Source organism: Tenrec ecaudatus, chromosome 18 (assembly GCF_050624435.1).
Source record: "Tenrec ecaudatus isolate mTenEca1 chromosome 18, mTenEca1.hap1, whole genome shotgun sequence".
Classification (NCBI taxonomy): domain Eukaryota; kingdom Metazoa; phylum Chordata; class Mammalia; order Afrosoricida; family Tenrecidae; genus Tenrec; species Tenrec ecaudatus.
The window spans coordinates 13,419,736-13,440,888 of NC_134547.1; the positions used below are offsets into that span (position 1 = coordinate 13,419,736).

The window sequence follows — 21,153 nt, forward strand, 5'->3', positions numbered from 1 at the left end:
CTGATGTGGAGCTGATTGTCCAATTCCTAGTAATGACTGAACTACTGAATTACATATATAAATTACCTGCCAATAAAACTATTGGGGGAAAACACACACAAAGAGATCAGGGTTCACACCCACGACCATGGCACCAGGGGTGGCAGGAGGAAGCCCCTTGCCACCTGCCCACCGAGGCTGGTAGCGAACAGTGCTTACAGGAACTGGCACTGAGGGCCCCAGCACTGTTAGAATCTCTCACAGTGACACGGGTGTGGGTGAGCACTGAGCCTTTCTGAGAGCCAGCCACCAAATCCCAAACCAAACACTGCCATCGAGTGCGTGCCGACTCCTGGCGGCCCTGGAGAGCCGGGTAGAAGTGGCCCTGTGAGTTACCAAGACGGTAATTTTTTATTACTGGAGTAGAAACCTCGCTGGCAGCTCAATGCGTAACCACTACGCCACCGGGCGTGCATGGTCCCCGAAGGCTGCGGGGCCTTCACCCAACGCCCAGGGCTGTGGTGAAGATGAAGAATGAGAAGAGACGACGGGATCCCGATGAAGGGTTGGCTGAGCCGCCATCACCCACTGGAGCAACAACTTCTTCTAGCAGGCCCCCTTGACGGCGGGTTCGAGCTTACCCAGGGGGGTAACTCTGATCTCCGGCATCTTCACCGGCCGTACTGCGTCCCCAGGGTCGCGCGGGCCTTCCTTCAGCAGAGGAGAAACCCCGGAAGAGAGGCGCCCGAGGGGGGCGCGGGGAGAAGCGCTTCCACTCCTGGGCGTTAAGCCGACGGCACCCGGCCCCTCAAGCCCACGTCGAGCCCGGACAGTCGGGAATTTTGGCGGCGCGAGTGCCGTGGCACCGCACTGCGCCTATTCATTATTTTATTGGGAGCTCTTGTACATGTCATAACATTCCATAATTCAAATAGATCAGCATGCTTGTACAATTGCTACCACAGTCAGTTTCAAAATCTTTCTGCCCTCTTGAGCCCTTTGAGATCAGTTCCCCTTTATCCTCTCCCTTCCCCAACCCTTACCCCCAGGACCCCTTGTTGTTATTGTTATTTATTATTATGTATTTTTAATCCATATCTTACACCATCCAATATATCCACTCACCTAAAATTGTGTTATTCGCTGCTCTCATGTAGGGTTAGACAGTCATCGTTGCTTTCAGCCTCCCACCCCCTCCCTGTCTTCCTGTATCCTCAGGGAATCATTACTCCTGTTGCTGTTTCTGAAGGGTCCTCCATCCTGGCATTCCTGCATCGAACAATCTTAATCATACACAGGAACATATGTAGGTCTAACAGTATTAATGAGGTGAAACAAGCCTTAATGGTAAGGGGAGGAAATATTAAATAATAAGAGAGTAGTTTTATGTTTCATCAGTATTATACCACACCCTGAATTCCTCATCCCCACCATGCAGACCTCCTGTGAGAGCCTGTCCAATTATCTTACAGGTGGGTTTGGGGTCTCCACTTTGTCCACGCTCCTTCACATCAATTTGATTGCTTGTTTTAGAACTTCTGATACCTATTCCTGTTGACACCTCATGATCACACAGGCTGGCGTGCTTCTGCCATGTGGGCTTTGTTGCTTCCCTGTTCAATGGCTGCTTGTTTAACCACAAGCCTTTAAGACCCCAGATGCTATGTCTTTTAATAGCAGGACACCATCAGCTTTCTTCACCCCATTTGCTTATGCACCCATTTTGTCTTCAGTGATTGAGTATCAGGCAGTGCCACATTATTAGAACAAACCATTCTTGTACTCAGGTGAGATTTTAGTAGCGGCCCAAAGTCCATCTGCTTCCTTGTTGTATTTACAGATATGTACAGATTCAATCATATATATATATATAAAATCATATTTTTGAAGTCTTTTTATTATTGTATGAAACCCTTCCCCCAACCCTCTTTTTAACTCTGGTCTCATAGACTCTTTCTGGTTTTTTTTTGCAATTGACTACACTCCGCTCAGTATCTTAAAAACTCTGTCATTGAGTTGACTCGAACTCATAGTGGCCTCCAGATCAGTGCCGGGCTGTAAGTCACCCTAGGAGCAGACAGCCTCATCTTTCTCCTCGGTGGAGCACCTAGTGGGTTTGGACTGCTGCCCTCTCAGTAGCAACCCAATCTGTAACCCGCTGTGCCTCCAGGTTTCCATCGCTCAGCCGAATGTCCCCCAAATCCATCCATGTCATGGAGGGTTGGGCAGCGCCATCATTGTTCTTCAGCAACGTGCCCAGCATGTAGGAGCATGCATTCATTCCTCCGCCGACAGACATTTACTTCGTTCCCGTCAGCTTGCTGTTGTGCACAGTGCCGCCACGCACATGGGTGGACGTGTGTCTGCTTCTGTTCTTCTCAATTCTTTAGGGTCCAAACCGAGGAGAGAGATTGCTGGGTCCTATAGAATTCGATTCCATTTGTTTGTGGAAGCTGGGCTACAGCTTTTAAAGAGCTCTGTTATGATTATTTCTCAGAGTAAGCCAGCCTCGACAACTGAGGAGGTGCAATTGTATGGTGATAATACATAAAGATGATAGTAAAGTCATAGAGAGTAAGAGAGAGAGGACAGAGAGCAAAATAAAGGAGTCAGACACATTTCATAGTAGCATGATCATCTCAGCCCCTCTTAGTGGTCCATGTAGAGGTGGGAGAAGAGAGAAGGAGTCTTTACTGTCTTGGGATATTTATAGGTAACCATTAAACATGCATATTCAGGAGCTACATATGTCACAAGGTGGGTGGTCATCATAGTAAAGTCCCTGAGCTCCCAGGTGAGGAAACCCAATACCTGCATTGGGGGAAGGCATGAGGGGGGATGGGTGCCACAGTGAGAGGGGATAACAAGAATGTTTGCTTCTAAGATAGAGCGTTTGGGGTCTTAAAGGCTTGAAGATAAACAAGCGGCCATGTAGCTGAGAAGCAACAAAGCCCACATGGAAGAAGCACACCAGCCTGTGCGATCACCAGGTGTTCATAGGATTGGGTATCAGGCATCACAGGCCCACAACAAAAAAAATCATATCATTGGGAATGAGTGTGGAGAGCCAAAGCCCATCTTTAGGCAACTGGACATCCCCTTACAGAAGGGTCACAGGAAGAGATGAGCCAGTCAGGGTGCAGTATAGCACCAATGAAACATACAACTTTCCTCTAGTTCTTTAATGCTCCCCCCCACTATCATGACTGCAATTCTACCTTACAAATCTGGCTAGACTAGAGCATGTACATGAGTACAGATAAGAGCTGAAAACACAGGGAATCCAGGACAGATAAACCCTCCAGGACCCATATTGAGAGTAGCCCATACCAGGAGGGTAAGCAGAAGGTGGGGGGAGAATGGGGGAACCAATCACAATGATCTATCTATAACCCCCTGCCAGGGGGATGGGCAACAGAAAAGTGGATAAAGGGAGACATTGGTCAGTGTAAGAAATGAAAAAATAATAATTTATAAATTATCAAGGGTTCATGAAGGGAAGGTGGGGAGGGGAAAATGAGAAGCTGGTACCAAGGGCTCAAGTAGAAAGAAAATATTTTGAAAATGATGTTGGCAACAAATGTACAAATGTGCTTGGCAGAATGGATGGATGGATGGATTGTGATAAGAGTTATATGATCCCCCCAATAAAATTATTTTTTTTAGAAAGAATGTCTGCTTCTATATGGAAACATAACCAACCATGTGCTCACTGTAAGGCAGCCGAGCTGTTAGGGAAGAATCTGTGGGAACGATATTTAAAGCAGGATCGTGTACTTGGACTTGACCTCTAACTTAACCAAAGTGGAGGCTTTCCTACCGTGGACTATTAACTTTCCAGATTCCCTCTGTGGTAAATTAGGGAATATAGTCCTGGCCATATTTCCTTCAGTGTTATTCCCCCACAATTATTATGATTTTAAAAAAAATAGGAAAGCTATTTCTCATCCATTGCCTGTGGATAAAATAAATAAATAAACAAGATAAGGAAGGGCCTCAGCAAGATGGATTGAAGACTTGGCTGCAACCCTGGGCTCGACCAGGACAGTTGTGAAGAGGGTGCTTGGCTGGGTGGTGTTTTGTTCTATTGTCCTCGGACTGGCTGTGGTAGCAGTGAACAAGCACACCAGGGTGGGGCTGGAAGGGGCTAAGGGAAACTGGGGTGCTCAGGGTGGAGAGCATTGAGTTCCCATTCCTGATGGTGGACTGGTTTGGAAAAGGACGGCGACATCGGTGGCACCATGTTGCAAACTGTCCTGTGGGTCACCAAATGAAAACCCCGCTGCCATCACACTGAAACCGACTCTTAGCAACCCTGTAGGACCGGGAAGAACTGCCCCTGTGGGTTTCTGGGATGGTTAACTCCTTATGTGCATCAAGACTTGTCTGTGTCCTGAGGAGAGGCTGGTGGTATCGAACTGCCGACCTCGCTGTTAGCAGCCCAACTCATAACCACTGCGCCATCCAGGAAGTTAGTATGTTGGTAAGTGCCAACATTGCTGCTGACGGATCGTCTTCCCGACCCACACAAGGTCCTCACAGGTGGCCAGGGCTGGGAGAGGGATCTGGGGAGGTGAAAGGGGAGGTGGTTACAGGGAGGGTGGGGCCTCGAGGTGGAGTGTGGCGCCCCAGGGAAGAGGCAGGAGGAGGGGCCATTGTGGCAAAAGGAATATTGGGGTGAGGAGCCGCGCTGCCTTGCGGGAGCATCAGGAGTGGGGTGGGGACCTGGAAGTGCCTCTTCTAGAATCTACTCAAGTCTGTTCTGGAAGTCCAGACACACGGCAATGTGATGTTGGGCAAGTCTCTTGCCCTTTCTCCATCTCAGCATCCATTTGTCGCAACATGGAACTTCAGCACGAAGACACAGAATCGGACTGAAAACGCAAACCGAACTCACTGCCTTCAAGTCGATTCCGACTCCCAGTGACTCTGTAGGACTGACCCTCTCGAACTGCTTCCGTGGGACTCTGAGACGGTAACTCTTTACAGGAGTAGAAAGTCTCGTCTTTCTCCCACAGAGCGACTGGTGGTTTCCAATTGCCGACCTTGCAGTTAGGAGTCAAATGCGTAAACTCGATGCCAATGCAGCGTTGGACTTTCAGGAAACAGGGAAAACCATGCTCACTGGCCGCCAGTGGATTCCGGCTCCTGGTGCCCATGTAGAGGGCTCCCCAGACTGTCAATCTTTTAATTTTTATTTTATTCCTCCTTATATAGAAGAGCCATATTCATGGATTTCACTTCACAACAAACCATGCCCATGAATGTGGTTTAGCACAAAGGGGGCAAAGTTATGAAACCCCCTTATAGATTTTCTTTCTTTTAATCATTTTATTGGGGGCTCATACAACTCTTATCACAATCCATCCATACATAAATTGCATAAAACACATTTGTGCATTCGTTACCCTCATCATTCTCAAAACATTTGCTCTTCACGTAAGCCCCTGGCATCAGCTCCTCATTTTCCCCTTCCCACCCCCCTCCCTCATGAACCCTTGATAATTTATAAATTATTATTTTGTCATATCTTACGCTGTCTGATGTCTCCTTTCACCCACTTTTCTGTTGTCCATCCCCCAGGGAGGAGGTGATATGTGGATCCCTGTAATCGGTTCCCCCTTTCCATCCCACCCTCCCTCCCTCCTCCTAGTATTGTCACTCTCACCATTGGTCCTGAAGGGATCATCTATCCTGGATTCCCTGTGTTTCCAGTTCCTATCTGTACCAGTGTACATCCTTTGGTCTAGCCAGATTTTGTAAGGTAGAATTGGGGTCATGATAGTGGAGGGGAGAGGAAGCATTTAGGAACTAGAGGAAAGTTGTATGTTTCATCATTGCTACATTGCACCCTGACTGGCTCATCTCCTCTCTGCGACCCTTCTGTAAGGAGATGTCCAGTGGCCTACATATGGGCTTTGGGTTCCCACTCCACACTCCCCCTCATTCACAATGATATGATTTTTTTGTTCTGATGATGCCTGATACCTCATCTCTTCCACACCTCGTGGTCACACAGACTGGTGTGCTTCTTCCATGTGGGCTTTGTTGCTTCTGGCCCCTTGTGTACCTACAAGCCTCCCTTAAAGGCTTTCTAACCGTTTTATTGACATATAACTCACATCTCACACAGTTCAGCAGTCCAAGCATCTTAAAAAGAGTGGTGCATGCCTCACGACAGTTTTAGGACATTTCTTCTTTCCACACTCACTGTTTCAGTTTCCCCCTGCTCCCCAACGTCCCCTGCCATAACCCAAAGAAGCGATGAATCCCGTTACTGAACCTGCAGATTTGAGACTGTCAGTCTTTACCGAAGCAGACAGCCTCATGTGTCTCCCGAGGAGTGACTGACTGGTGAGTGGGGTCCAATGCTTACCCAATCATACCACCAGGGCTACTGACCCCAAGCCGAACCAAACTCCCTGCCAGGGAGTTGATTCTAACTCCTAGCATCCCTCCAGGACAGAGGTGAACTGTCCTTGTGGGTTTCGGAGGCAATCCAACCCATCACCCATGGCATCACCGTAACTCCTTTAGGAAGCATCAATCATGCCAGGAGCAGACAGCCGTGTCTTTCTCCCTCTGTGCGGCTAGTGGGTTTGAACCGCTGACCCTGAGGCTGGCAATCCATCAGGCCTCCCAGGCTCCTTTGGAAGAGCTTGATGACAAGGAGGATGTGTGTGTGTGTGTGTGTGTGTGTGTGTGTGTGAGTGAGTGGAGAGGCCACTCAGCATGCACGTGTTCTGAAGAGGCTGGAGAGGGAAATGGGATATAGCCCCAAGAGGGGAGCTCGGCTCTGGGCACCCAGCCTAGTACCTTACCCTTAAGCTTGTCATCATTGTGTGGGCACCTGCTCTCTCATGGAGCTGCCGGGCAAGCATTAGATGGCTAAGGTTAAGGTCAGTGGTTCAAACCCACCAGATGCTCCTTGGGAGAAACAGGAGGCTTTCTGATTGGGAAAGTCACAGGTTTAGAAACCCAAAGGGCAGTTGTGCCCTGTCCTAGCAGGTCACTGGGGGTAGGAATTCACTCCAGCCTGTAACAACCGAGGGGTCCATAGGCACAATTGTACGGTTATCATATATAAAGATCAGAGTAAAGTTATACAAAATAGGAGAGAGTGTACAATGAAGGGTCAGGCACATTTCATAGTAGCATGCTCACCTCTGGGGTGGCCCTGATCCCAGCAGCCAGGTCTTCGCAGAGAGAGAGGGTCTTTGCTGTCTTGGGATATTTATAGGTAGCCATAAGGCAGGCATATTCAGGAGTTACATACATTACAAGGTGGGTGGTCACAGGTGAGGAAACTCAATACTTGCATTGGGGGAAAGACATGGGGGGGGGGATGGATGCCACGGAGGGAGGAGACAATCGAGGAATGTCTGCTTCTACAGGGAGACAGACTGAACCATGTGTTCACTTTAAGGCAGCCGAGCTTTTAGGGGAGAATCTGTGGGAACGATATTTAAAACAGGATCATGGACTTGGACTTTATCTCTAACTTACCAAAGTGGAGGCTTTCCTACCGTGGAATACTACCTTCCCAGGTTCCCTCTGTCAGAAGTTAGGGAATAGAGTCCTCGTCCTAGTTCCCACAGGGTCAGTTTCCCACAACCAGAGGGCAGTGAGTTTGGTTTTTGACCCTCACGGATGCATCGCCTCCAGAGAGCACATGTTTACTCCCTGTGTCCCCAAGTGTGCACACTCGCGCATGCACACACTCACATACACATGCACGGGAGTGTCAACAGTGGGGCTCAGCTCTAGAGGGTTCCCCTGGCTGATTTTTCAGTAGGAGATCTCCAGGCCTTTCTTCTGAGGCACCTCTTAGCAGACACCAACCCCCAAAGGAGGCCGAGCCCATTAACCATTCACACCACGCAGGCAAGGCCCCAGTGAGCATTTATTACCCATCCGGTGAGTACTTATTTGAAAATGAGAGATGCATAGAGATTCTGAGTCCAATGACGTGTATCTGTATGTATGTGTGTGTGTATGTATGTATGTGTGTGTATGTATGTATGTGTGTGTATGTATGTAAAGGTGACTGGGTGGCATAGTGGTTACACACTGGGCTGCTACTCATAAGGTCAGCAGTTTGAAACCACCAGCCATTCCCTGGAAGAAAGAGGAGGCTTTTTAACCCCTTAGAGTTGCAGTCTGGGACACCCACAGGAACACTTCCACCCTGTCCTATAGGGTCGCTGTGCGTGGCCGTGAGTTTGGTTTTTGGCTTAGTAAGGATGCCTGTACGTTTCCCTAACTGGGATGGAGACCTCTACGGGCCTGACCTGGCTGGGGAAGGGGCAGTTGGGTGGAGAGGTGGAAACCAAATAACCACAATAACCGCAGCCGAGTGGATTCCAACTCACAGTGCCCCGGTGGGGTTCCCAAGCTGGAAATCTTTGCGAGAGCAGAAAGCCTCCTCTTTCTCCTTCTGAGTAGCCAGTGGCTTAGAACCGCTGACCTTGGCGGTTAGCAGCCCACCAAGAAATCTCTATGTCTTCAGGGGTCCACCCGGCAACCTAGGGAACAGGCATCTGGAAGAGACTAAGGGGTCCCCTGCCTTAAGCTGGTCTTCCTTTGCCCACCCAGGTGGCAGGGGACACGCTGGTGAGACCCCGGGCCCCACTTTGGAGGCGATGGCAAGGGGCCTCTGTGTCTGGGCGCAGCCATCGGCCGCACAACCCTGCGGGCCACAGAGGCGACGCCGGGACCAGCCTCTGCCCAGCCCCCTTCCCGGGGAGGGCGTGTCCGCCCCCGAGGCCCCGCAGCTGCCCTTGTAAGGACGTGATGCGCGGGGACACCCGAGCCACCAGTTATAATTAACCCGGACACGTGGCGACCCCCCTGACACCTGCCTCCGAGCCCCCCCATCCTAGCGCCTCAGGGGCTCAGAGACACGAAACTGCACTCTAAAAATAACTCCCTTCCTAGCCAGGCCAAGTCTCTCTGAGTCCTCTTGGCCTCCTACTGTGACTGAGTTCGAACGCTGGGATTCCGCCTACCTCAGTTTCCCTCCCACTCACTCTCACACCCACTTAGGAAGGAGAGAAGTTTAAGCGCATGTGCCCCTGGGGAGCAGACAGCCCTGGGGTCCAGCCTGGATTTGGTCATACACGCCCTCTGCCCTCTAGCTGAGTGCCCAGTGAGCCAACAGGTCCTCTTGGACCATGGGTATCTTTCTTTGCAACCCGGCATGCCAGCCCTCCTGGGGTAGGGGGCTGCTGGGTTTTGTAACGGGGCTCATGGGTGCTGAGGGCTGGGTATCAGCCACTTGTGTGGGGCCCAGGGCCAGAGAAGGGAGGCCTCAAGGCCGCGTGTTCTGGTTATGGGGCCAGCTGCTGTCCCAACCAGACCACTCAGCACTTGGTCCCAGGATCAGCTGGAGAGGTGGGGGGAGGGGGTTGGGCTGGTCCTTGGGGCGACCCATACAAGGCCATGGGGCTGGGCGCAAGGCATGCCTGGGTCCAGGATGGGCACCATGCCCGGCCAGGGAGCTGAGCATTTTAGCTGGCCTCCAGCCATCTCCCCTCCCAGCCAATAGCACAGCCAGATTCCCCCTTATATAAGGTTGGGGCTGCAGGCCTGGCTTTTGGGTCAGTACCACTTGGAGGATACAGCCTGCCCCTCAGCACAGCCCAGCCAGGTACCATCTGGGGTGGGAGTCGGGGTGAGGGTGAGGGGCAGAGTAGAGGGTCCCTGGGAGAAAGGGTCTCTTGGGTTAGACCTGCCTGGCCTCTTGCTTATAAGCAGTGTGTGATACGTGACCTTGTAAATTGGAGTGTCCCCCTCCTCTGTGTATTAACCACAGGTAAACTCCAGGAGAGTCTGGCAGATAGATCCCTGGTAGTCACTAGCCACTCAGTGGCATAGGTTTGGGGGTGCAGATCATAGCAAAGGGGCTTTTGACAGCTGCCCACTGTCACCCCCAGCCAGGGGCTGTGGGGCCTGTCCTCTGTTCTTTATAATTTGTCCCCAGGATTGGGGGCCACCAGCCATGTGAGGGTGTCTCTGTCGGGGACTTCGAGAGCAACTGTGACAGGGTCTTTGTGTTAGCAGCTCAGTGGGTCCCTGCTGTGTCCCCGTGACCTTGTGTCTGTCTTCCTGTGGGCATTGCTTGGATGTCCTGTCTCCCGAGGGTGTCCTGGGGCTGACGGTGTGGCCGTGCATGTGACTCTGGTTGGTGTGGTCCGGGATGTGTATGGGCGGTGACTGTCCTGGGTTGTGATGCTGTACATGCGTCCCTGAAGATATTGCTGTGCTTCTCAGGGGTCACCCACCTGGCTTCAGTGCCCTGTCCCCAGGGTGTCCCTGGCAGGGCTAGGGTGGGGACATCCTGTGAATGGGGAGGAGCTCCGGGCTGGGCGCCCAGGGTGTCCTTGAGCCCCAGGGACCTGGTTGGGTGTCCTCTCAGCCACCCTGGCCCCACCTGTTCCCTGGATTGATGATCTGGTGCAAGCTGAGACCCTGGAATGTGGGGGGGGGGGCAGAGGGCAGCAGCTGAAGGGGCCAGAGGGGAGCCTGCCAGAGGCTAAAAACAGCCCCTACCCTGGGCAGCAACCCCAGAGCTCTCTGCACGTCCCCAGTCTCACACTCTCTGGCCCAGCGCCTTGACCCTCACCTCTCCCAGGCCCCCAGGTTCCACCGACAGCCTCCACTTGCTCTGGATCCCTGGAGCCAGGCTTGGACCAGTTGTCCCCGTCTTGCCACTGCTACCGTGGAATCGCCCTGTTTCTTTAGGGGCCAATTCTGAGAAGTAGCAATAACAGCAGCCATCCCAGTGACTGCCAGCCACCTGCTCGGCCCCTTTGGGGAATTGGGTCCCCAGACAGCTTGGAGTCCAGCAAGCTGCAAAGACTCAGAGAGGGCAGCTCACTTATTCCTAGTCACACAGCACAGGAAGCAGGCTTTGCTCTCAGGCCTGCCTGCTCCTAAGGCCTTGCTCTGTTCCCCTTGCTGACTGTTGCTGGCCTTGAGGTCACCTCTGTCCCTCCTCTGCCCGCCAGGCCCGCCGCACCGCCACCATGCCTTTCGGCAACACTCACAACAAGTTCAAGCTGAACTACAAGCCGGAGGAGGAGTACCCGGACCTGAGCAAACACAATAACCACATGGCCAAGGTGCTGACCCCCGACCTCTACAAGAAGCTGAGGGACAAGGAGACACCTTCTGGGTTCACCCTAGATGACATCATCCAGACCGGAGTGGACAACCCAGGTCAGTCGCTCGGGAGGGGCCACCCGCTCCACTGTGGCATCCGTTCCAGGCACCAAGCCGGCCGCCCTGGGCCTTGGTTTCCTATGGGAACCCAAGGCAGGTCGGGGGGTGCTCAGCTTTCTCATTTGTAAAATGGAAACCTCAGTTTACTCACCTGTGAAATGGGGCCGTGTAAGAAAGCAACCAGAGGGGACGGGGTGGGAGAGGGGGAAAATGAGGAACTGATACCAAGGGCTCAAGTAGAAAGCAAATGTTCTGAGAATGATGATGGCAACAAATGTACCAATGTGCTTGACACAATGGAGGGATGGATGGATTGTGATAAGAGCTGTACGAGCCCCCAGTAAAATGATTTTTAAAAAAAGAAAGAAAGAAAGAAACCAACCAGATAGTACCAGCATAGTGCCCGACTCACAGTAAACCAAACCAAACCAAACTCACTGCCACGGAGCCGATACTGACTCACAGCAACCCTATGGGACAGGGTGAAACTGCCCTTGTGAGTTTCTGTGTCAGTTGATGAGAATTGATGGTCTTTCTCGTGAGGAGCAGCTAGTGGCTTTGAACCACGGACCTTGTGGATCGCAGCCTAACTCATAACCACCATGCCACCAGGGCGCCTGGCCCCCAGTAAACCACGCTGTGAGTGTCCATGGCAATGCTGCCAGGTCCGAGGAAGTCATTTCCTCTGTACTGGGCTGAAAACCGGGCATCCGTGTCGGAGGGCTGCCGTGAAAATACAGGCGTCGCTGGGCGCTGCGGCCCGAGCTTTGGGCAGTGACCGTGTGCACTTAGAATAAGACGGCGGACGTTTGTCACCTCGGAGCCCTGGTGGAGCAGTGGGTTTTATGGACATACAGTTCACATGAAAATGAGCCGCGCAATCATCACCACCATCAATTTTAGACCCTTTTCTTCATTCTTGTACTCATTATTAACTCCCCATCCCCCCCCTACCGCCACCCTTGCCACAACCCCAAGAAGCTATTAATCTGCAGTGTGAACTTGCGTCTAAGTCAAATTTTCCAGCACATCTTTTAATGCAGCTTTTGTGGTAAAATGAGGTGCCTCTGCTGATATTCGGGTCGGCTTGTACTCGAGTATGTACGGTATCTCCCTATCCCAGATTTCATATGAAGAAAAAGATACCAACTTCCTCCCTCTTAAAAAAAATCCAACAACGACAACAAACAACAAAATAACCCTAGAAAATCTCAATCCCAAAGAAAGCAGAACATAATAACAATAAAACAAATTAAAAATGGGCCCCCAAGGGAAACAAATGATAAGGTGTTAAATCTCAACGTAACTACATCTGCATTCACATGGTTTCCAACGCACTCTGTCTGGGGGCAAGGCTTTCTCATCGCTGGCCAATGGTCAGAGATCCACCGGAGGCTTGATCCATGTGGGAACTCTGCCGATGCTTTGGGGTTTTCACTGTCATCCATAGCCGTAAGTGCTCAGAATTTAAGCTTCAGACAACTCCTTCCTCCCCTCTTGGATTATTGACAATCCTTGGATCACACAGGCTGTTGTGCTTCTTCCATGTACTTAGATGGTCTGGTCCGTCTTCACCTCCAACTCATTCTGTGATTGGGCAGAGAACCCCTCTTTCCAGGCTTCTTCTGGTCCCTCACCTGGGAAAGAGAAGGGGTCTTCATCCTGACCCTTATAGGGGACAGAGTCTGAGATTTTGAATCGTTTTAGCCTAAGATCCCCTTTTTTGAGAACCCCGAGGTGCTGATTCAAACAGCAAATGAACTGGACTGCTAACCAAAAGGTTGGATGTTCAAGCCCACCAGAAGCGCCCTGAAAGGCCTGGCAGTCTACTTCCCACCCTGCAAAAACAAAACAAAACAAAAAACAAACAAAACAAAACAAAAAACAGACCCTGGAAATCCAATAGAGCCCAGTGCTACTCTGATACACGACGGGTCTCTGTGCGTCCCAGGCGACTCAAAAGCAACTGACAAAACAAACCACCAGTCCCCGAGTCTTTCTTCTCCTGTGTTCCTGTCCCAGCATTCTCCCCACCTTGGGACCACCATGAGTCCTCCTAGAACCCTCTCCCCTTCCTACTCCCCCTCAGCCTCACCAAAGTTCTGAGTGAACACCTCTCCCCCATCTCTCTCTCTCTCTCACTCCCCGCCACTGCCTACCGCACCACGTCTCTAGTCATAAATATGAGACCCAAGGAAGTCACGTAATCTCCTGGAGCCTCAGTTTCCTCTTCTCAAAAAATGGGCACCAGTGGCGTAAAGGGCGCAGGGGGGTTCGTGTTTGGCTGCTAACCACAGGTCAGCAGTTTGAAACTGCCAGCCGCACCACAGGAGAAAGAAGAGGCTGTCTGTTCCAGTGCAGATTCAGTCCCAGCCGCACAGGGGCCCTTCTTCTTTGCTCTGTAGGGTGGCTCTAGTGAGAGCAGACTCAGTGGCAGTGGGTTTGGGTTTGGTGCCTTAGGGCTCTTGTGAGACTATACGAGTCGGTGTGAGTCCAGGGCTCAGGGCACCAACTCTTAGGGAATACAGGGTCTTGCTTGCTGGGGTGAGCCCCTCCGACCGCACCTTGTGACACCTCCCTCCCCACAGGTCATCCTTTCATCATGACTGTGGGCTGTGTGGCTGGTGACGAAGAGTCCTATGTCACTTTCAAAGACCTCTTCGACCCCATCATCCAGGACCGCCACGGGGGCTACAAACCCACTGACAAGCACAAGACCGACCTCAACCATGAGAACCTCAAGGTGGGCTGGCTGTCCCCGCAACCCCGGGGTGAGAAGGCGTGGGGAGGGAAGTCAGAGGAGAGAGAGAGGAGGAAGGCAGAGATGGTGAGAGACAGAGGGTGAGGAGAGACACAGAGACAGGGAGAGTCACCCACTGAGACCCAGAGGGATACAGAGACTGACAAGGGAGGGAAGAGACAGAGACTGAGAGAGCCACAGAGACAGAGAGAGTCACCCACTTAGACCCAAAGACTGTAGCAACAGGGAGAGACTCCCAGAGAGATACAGAGACTGACAAGGGTGGGGAGAGCCAGAGACCAAGAGAGACACAGAGACTGATAGATTTAGGCAGAGGTACCCGGAGAGGCAAGAGAGACACACAGAGAGATACAGGGACTGGGGGAGATGGGGAGAGACACAGAAAAAGGCAGAGATGCTCAGAGAGACAGGCAGAGATACTTAGAGATATATAGAGACTGACAGAGATGGGAAGAGATAGAAGCAGGGAGAGATATAGAGTTGGGGAGAGATACCCAGATATATACAGAGACTGACAGAGGTAGTGAAAGGCACAGAGACAGGCAGAGACACAGAGATTGATAGAGGCATGGCACCCAGAGAGACAGGAGAAACACAGAGACAGGGAGAGACAGAGATTCATAGAGGCAGGGCACCCAGAGAGACAGGAGAGACACTCAGAGAGATACAGAGGCTGACAGAGGTGGGGAGAGACACCAGAAAGACACAGAGACAGAGAGAGAGACATGGGGGTACAGAGACATGGAGAGACAGGGAGACACAGATGGACAGGTGGAAAGAGACACTTTGAGAAACACTGGGGTGGACAGGACTGGGGAGATATGGGAAAGAGACACAGGGGCAGAGAGATACGGAGAGCAACAGAGAGACAGAGGTGAGAGAGCAAACAAGGGGGTACAACAGAGACACAGAAAAAGAGAGAGAAAGGGAGATGGGCAGGGGCAGTTAGAAAGGGAAGAGAGAGAGAGAGAGAGAGAGAGAGAGAGAGAGAGAGAGAGAGAGAGAGAGACACCCCCAAACCGGAAGCGGACGTGACCGAGGTGTGGAGAGCTAGGCGTCTTCCCGAGGAGGGAGGGATAGGTGTGTGCTCTGGGGAAGGGACCAGTGGGAGGACGGGCCAGGGAAGCCCTCAGAAAGCCCAGCCAGAGAGAACAGGGCGGGGGAGGGGCTTGGCGTGCAGGTGGCGTCGTGGTTACTCCTTGGGCTGCGATCCACAAGACCAGCTGTTCGAAACCACCACCCGCTCCATCGCAGAAAGACAGGGCTTTCGACTCCCATGAATAGTCACAGTCTCAGAATCCGACAGGGGCAGTGCTACTCTGTCCTCCAGCGTCCCTGTCAGTCAGCATCGACTCCATGGCGGGGAGTTTCGTTCTGGTTTGGCTTGGTAGAGGACGGGGCATTACCAGGCCAGCAGACAGGCAGAAGGGTGGGCACATCTAGGAGGCCTGGTCTGGCCCTGACACCCCCCCCCCGCCCCCACACTGGCTTTGCAGGGTGGTGATGACCTGGACCCCAACTACGTGCTCAGCAGCCGTGTCCGCACGGGCCGCAGCATCAAGGGCTACACCCTGCCCCCGCACTGCTCCCGGGGCGAGCGCAGGGCTGTGGAGAAGCTCTCCGTGGAAGGTGAGAAGCAGGGCTCACGCTGCGCAGGCTCCTCATTGGGCCGCCATTCCCTGAAACACGGGGTGGGGGTGAGGGGGTGGTGACCCATGGGGGCGGGGCTTGGTGAGTGAGGGCTGCCCGCTTTGCCCCTGTTGGAGATCGGGTGTAGGGGAGTGCCAAGATTTGAGGGGCTGAGGAAGACCTGAAGTCACCCACCTACCCAGAGCCCTTCATCCATCCATCCATCCATCCATCCATCCATCCATCCATCCATCCATCCATCCAGTTATCCATCCAGTTATCCATCCATCCATCCATCCATCCATCCATCCATCCATCCATCCATCCATCCAGTTATCCATCCATCCATCCATCTATCCATCCATCCATCCATCCATCCATCCATCCATCCATCCATCCATCCATCCATCCATCCATCCAGTTATCCATCCATCCATCCATCCATCCATCCATCCATCCAGTTATCCATCTATCCATCCATCCAGTTATCCATCTATCCATCCATCCAGTTATCCATCCATCCATTCATCCATCCACCCATCCATCTATCCTTTCATCCATCCATCCATCCATCCTTTCTTCCATCCATCCACCCATCCATTCAACATTATTCTAGCCCTCTGTGGGGAACAAGAAACAAGAAGTTCTAGTTACATCGTGATGTAGGATCTCCATCATAGAGAGTAGTCAACTCAACTCAACTCAACTCATAGCAGCCCTAGAGGGCAGAGTAACCACACAGAGTAGATGAAAATCACTCCAGGAACACAGAGTAGAAGAAATGTAAGTAGAAAGTGATAGTTTTGAGTCTTTATTACCTTTGCTTTCTAATACACTTTATATAGTGGTGCTGGGGAGAGAGCAGGCTTTGTGCTGTCATAAAGTTACAGCCTCAATAACCCCAAGGGCAGTGCGACCCTGTCCTATGGGGTCGCTATGAGTCAGAATGGACTCTATGGCAGTGAGTTTGGTTGTTGAGCCTGCATTTAATGGCGGCACTGTCAGGTAAACCCCAGACGGCGAACCACAAGGTTGGTGGTTCAAACCCATCAGCTGGTTCATGGGAGAAAGATGGAGAATTCTGTTCCCAGATGGGTTTAGAACCAGTTTGTTGGCAGTGGGTTTATTTCTTCATGATTTCATTTTAACATGATCACAAGAACTATGTCATAGCTGACATGATAAGCTGGCAGAGTAGGGGTTAGGCGTTGTTGGGCTGCTAATGACAAGGTCAGCAGTTTTGAACCACAGTGCTTCTCTGGAGAAAGATAAGGTTTTCTGCTCCCATTAAGACTGAGAGCTTCAAAACCCACAGGGGCAGCTCCATCCTGTCCTAGAGGATAGTCAGGAGTTGGGATCAACCCACTGGTTGTGAGTGAGTGATATAACATGTCATCATGTAATCTATCATCCACGCCAATCATTATGCTATAGTAACACATCCATTTAAACAGAAACTATTTAAATCGAATTACAATGTAATATAGCATGGACACAAAACATTATAATATGTAATATGCTTTTAGATCTAAATAGATTTATTTAAATCTCACTGCCCTGTTGATGCTGACTCGTAGTGACCATCTAGGACAGGGCAGAACTGTCCCTGTGGGTTTCCCAGACTATAAGTCTTCCTGGGACTAGAAAGACTCATCTTTCTCCCTCAGAGGGGTTGGCAGTTTTCCCAAAGTGCTGAACTTGTGGCTAGCAGCCAGATGTTCACAAATATATGCAAACTCAACTCATCCATGTACATCTATTTACTACACACATGCCTGTGTACAAATGGTTTACCAGGGAGGGATTCAGGCGGATGGCCACCAGCGTTCTGGAGATTGTCCGCCTCCCTCTGGTCCTTCAGGTGGCCTGGGTCAAAGTGTGGCTGGCAGACCGGGAAGAAGCAGGCAGTGTGTGGCTGTTCTGGGTCCTGGGCAGACAGCGTGCAAAGGCTGCGGGGAGACATCACCAGTTTGGCTTTAGAGGCAGTGTTTAGGGACCTCCATGGGTCCACGGGCTCTAGGTCCAGTTGGAGCAGCAGTTCAGGGGTGGCTGGGTGTCCTCACCTCTGCGGAGGTTGGGCAGCGGCTGACCACCCGTTGGTGCTGCCCCTTAGCCCTCAACAGCCTGACAGGCGAGTTCAAGGGGAAATACTACCCACTGAAGAGCATGACTGAGCAGGAGCAGCAGCAACTCATTGACGACCACTTCCTGTTCGACAAGCCCGTGTCCCCACTGCTGCTGGCCTCAGGCATGGCCCGAGACTGGCCCGATGCCCGGGGCATCTGGTGAGCTTGTTCCCCACACCTGCCCCTTGGCCTTCCGGCCCGCTCAGTCTCTCCCTGTCCTCCCTGTCCCAGCATGATCCTCCTCAGCATTCCCTTCCAAACCAAGCTCCTAAAAGCGCCCTTTCCAAGTCCTGCAGAAAATGATGATGTCATTTTCTCCGCCACCCCCCACCCCGCCCCTGTGGCTTGTGTACCGCATTTTTTGGAAACGTGGACTAGGAGGAGTGGCAGTTACGACGTTGAACTCGAACCAGCTTCCCTGCATTGAAATCTCAGCTCTTTCCCCTAGGATTTCTTTGAGGGGCAGCAGGGAGCTATCTCACCATTCCTTGCCTCAGTTTCCCCATCTGTAAAATGGGTGTATGATGACTGGCAGCTTGGGTTTCTTGGCGGGGTGGTGGTGGTGCTACTTTGGTTTACGCATCAATCAGGCTGCTAACTGCAAGGATGAGGTCCTATTGGGTGACTGAGTCACAGTGGGTTTGACTTTTGATCTTGTTTGGAGGGTCCTTGAAGTCTCAGAAGGAGCTCTGGTGGCGTAGTGGGTAGGTTGGGCTGCTCACTGCAAGGGCAGCAGTTCAAAACCACCAGCCGCCCTGAGGGAGAAAGGTGAGGCTTTCTAATGCCATAAAGTGTGACAGTCTTAGAAACCCACAGGGGCAGTTCTACCCTGACCTAGAGGGTCACTTGGAGTCGGAATGGACTGGCTGGCAGTGAGTGAGTTTCTTGTTAGCATTATGGTGATTAACTATTGCTGCTGGTGGAGTTACAGTGGGGCCATGGGCTGCTAACCAGCAGGTGGGTGGTTCAACCCACCAGGTGCCCCTGGCTGGGAGGAAGACTGGAAGGAAGCCTGTCTGCTTGCAGAAAGATTTCTAGCCGCCGACACCCTAAGGAGCAGCTTTACCCTGTCCTAGAGGGTCGCTCTGAGGCTGGCAGTCGGTTTGGTCTCACACTGCTGAACGGGTTTCAGCAAAGTTAGCAGAGGAGGAAAGAAGGCCTTTAAAGCTGCGTTGGAAAAATCAGCCAACGAAAACCTATGGGGGCTCGCAACTCATCCTGCCTCGGCACCCGGCAGTGTTCCCAGGGTGCGGTGGCAACGTGTTAGGTAGGAAGCGGCTCCCAGGCCCAACCGAGATGCAGGATTTCCAAGATCTACCCGTCCTCATTCCAAGTTTCTGTTCTGTAATTTAATGCTATTCAGAGCCTTAAGACCTTAAAAGCCCTGGAATCCAGGATTCAGGGTTTTATAGATGCTAGAATATTCATGGCAGTTTAGGGGTTGAAACTTCTGTGATTTTGTGGGAGCAGCTGTCATCCCCCTTCCCTCCTTGGGGTGCCTATGTGTTTTGGGGGAGGGTGGCCAATAGAGTCCTCTCTTACCCCTCCCCTCCTTCAGCTCACTCCTATTCCTCTTGCCTGCCCCCTCCCTAGGCACAACGACAACAAGAGCTTCCTGGTGTGGGTGAACGAGGAGGATCACCTGCGGGTCATCTCCATGGAGAAGGGGGGCAACATGAAGGAGGTGTTCCGCCGCTTCTGCGTGGGGCTGCAGAAGGTGGGTGTCTGCCCCTCACTGCTGAGCCTGGCTCGACTCCGAACCCCCACTCACCTCCATTTTGCGGCACCCAACCGTGCTTCTCGCGCTGTCTTCGTCCCGACCTACGGCTTCTGGTCCCCTGACCCAAATCCCAGCTTCTGGCGCCTCCATCCTTGGCCTGATTCTTCTCAAAACAACTGCAAACGCCATACCATTGAGTCGACTCCGACTCATAACGACCCTCTAGGACAGAGTAGAACTGCCGCTGTGTGATACCCAGGCTGTAACCCTTATGGGAATAGAAAGTCTCATCTCCCCCGAGGAGTGGCACCTGCTGACCTTGGCCTGACCCTTCGAGTGTTGCTTTTTGACACCCCGCAACCCCAAGGACTCACACCCACAGAGCAGGAATTCACCCTCTGGGGGCCTGCCTTCTGCTGTGGTCCTGGAGTGATGAGCCAAGAGTTCATTGCTTCTCACGCTCCGCCCCTCTGATCTTGCCCCGCCCACAGTCTTTCCTGTGCGTCCCCCCCCCCCCCCGCACTGCTCCTTGCCCTAGAATACATCTCTGCCCCTGCCTCCCCACTCGTCCTGGATCCCTGGAACCTAGCCACTGAAAATCCTGCCTCTGCTTATGAGGGCCGAGCCCTTTCCTCATCATCTGCGGACCCCCATTCCAGCATTGGGGGCCTGGTGGGGGGCGCCTTCTTATGATCATCCGGGTCTCCGCCTTTTACCCACTCAGATTGAGGAGATCTTCAAGAAGGCCGGCCACCCCTTCATGTGGAACGAGCACCTGGGCTACGTGCTCACCTGTCCGTCCAACCTGGGCACCGGGCTGCGTGGAGGCGTGCACGTGAAGCTGGCGCACCTCAGCAAGCACCCCAAATTTGAGGAGATCCTCACCCGCCTGCGCCTGCAGAAGCGGGGCACAGGTGTGTGCTGCTCCCCCGGTTCTGCCCCGTGCTCCCCCTCCCCATGGCGTTTGAAGACCTTGAACTCAAAGGACATAGCCCCGCATGTCCTAGGCTACCAACGCGGTTCGAAGCTAGGGTCGGACAAGGGCTGCCCCTTTGCAACCTGCAGTTTCTTTCTCTATAGAATGGGCGCAGCACACCCTCCTCTTAGTAGTCCACGTGATCATCGCGATTCTATAGCATGCCTGTGCGTGTCCCTGGCTCCCACCAGGGCCTCGGTGTCCCCATGTGTAAGGGCGGGGCAGGATCAGCAGGCCTAACTGCAGAACCGGGCCACGGATGCAGGTTGACCGATTGAGGGGTGGGCTATCTAAATCCGGCGACTTAAGCCCCAGAAATGTGCACAACCGGCGCGAGGCTCCTGAACTTCCGGCCCCTCCTCACGCCTTGGCCCCCTGGTTCCCGCAGGTGGCGTGGACACCGCCGCCGTGGGCTCAGTGTTCGACGTGTCCAACGCTGATCGGCTGGGTTCGTCTGAGGTGGAGCAGGTGCAGCTGGTGGTGGATGGCGTGAAGCTCATGGTGGAAATGGAGAAGAAGCTGGAGAAGGGCGGATCCATCGATGACATGATCCCCGCCCAGAAGTAGGCGCCCTGCGCGCCAGCCACCGAATGCTGGCTGGGGACCCAGTGAATGGGTGGACCCAACCGATCGGAGCCCCGCCCCTTCACCAATAGCCCCGCCCCTCCTCCGGGAGCCCTGCCCACAATCGCTCTGCCAACTGGAACCTTAGATTTCTAACCCCAACCAGAGTTCTAAC

General features: G+C 52.6%; 1 protein-coding gene across 1 annotated transcript; it reads left to right on the forward strand.

The window, feature by feature from the left end:
• Positions 1–11,006: 11,006 nt before the first annotated feature.
• CKM (creatine kinase, M-type) lies at positions 11,007–20,981 on the forward strand. The gene is made up of 7 exons (XM_075537202.1): positions 11,007–11,199; positions 13,791–13,945; positions 15,460–15,592; positions 17,706–17,877; positions 19,312–19,435; positions 20,163–20,352; positions 20,803–20,981. The coding sequence occupies exons 1-7, from the start codon at positions 11,007–11,009 to the stop codon at positions 20,979–20,981; spliced, it is 1,146 nt and encodes a 381-aa protein (XP_075393317.1).
• The last annotated feature ends 172 nt before the right edge of the window (positions 20,982–21,153 follow it).

Coding starts and splice junctions, on each gene's coding strand:
- CKM (XM_075537202.1), top strand. CDS start 11,007: ATGCCTTTCGGCAACACTCACAACAAGTTCAAGCTGAACTACAAGCCG. Junction 13,946..15,459: donor TCAACCATGAGAACCTCAAG/GTGGGCTGGCTG, acceptor CTGGCTTTGCAG/GGTGGTGATGACCTGGACCC. Junction 15,593..17,705: donor GGAGAAGCTCTCCGTGGAAG/GTGAGAAGCAGG, acceptor GCTGCCCCTTAG/CCCTCAACAGCCTGACAGGC.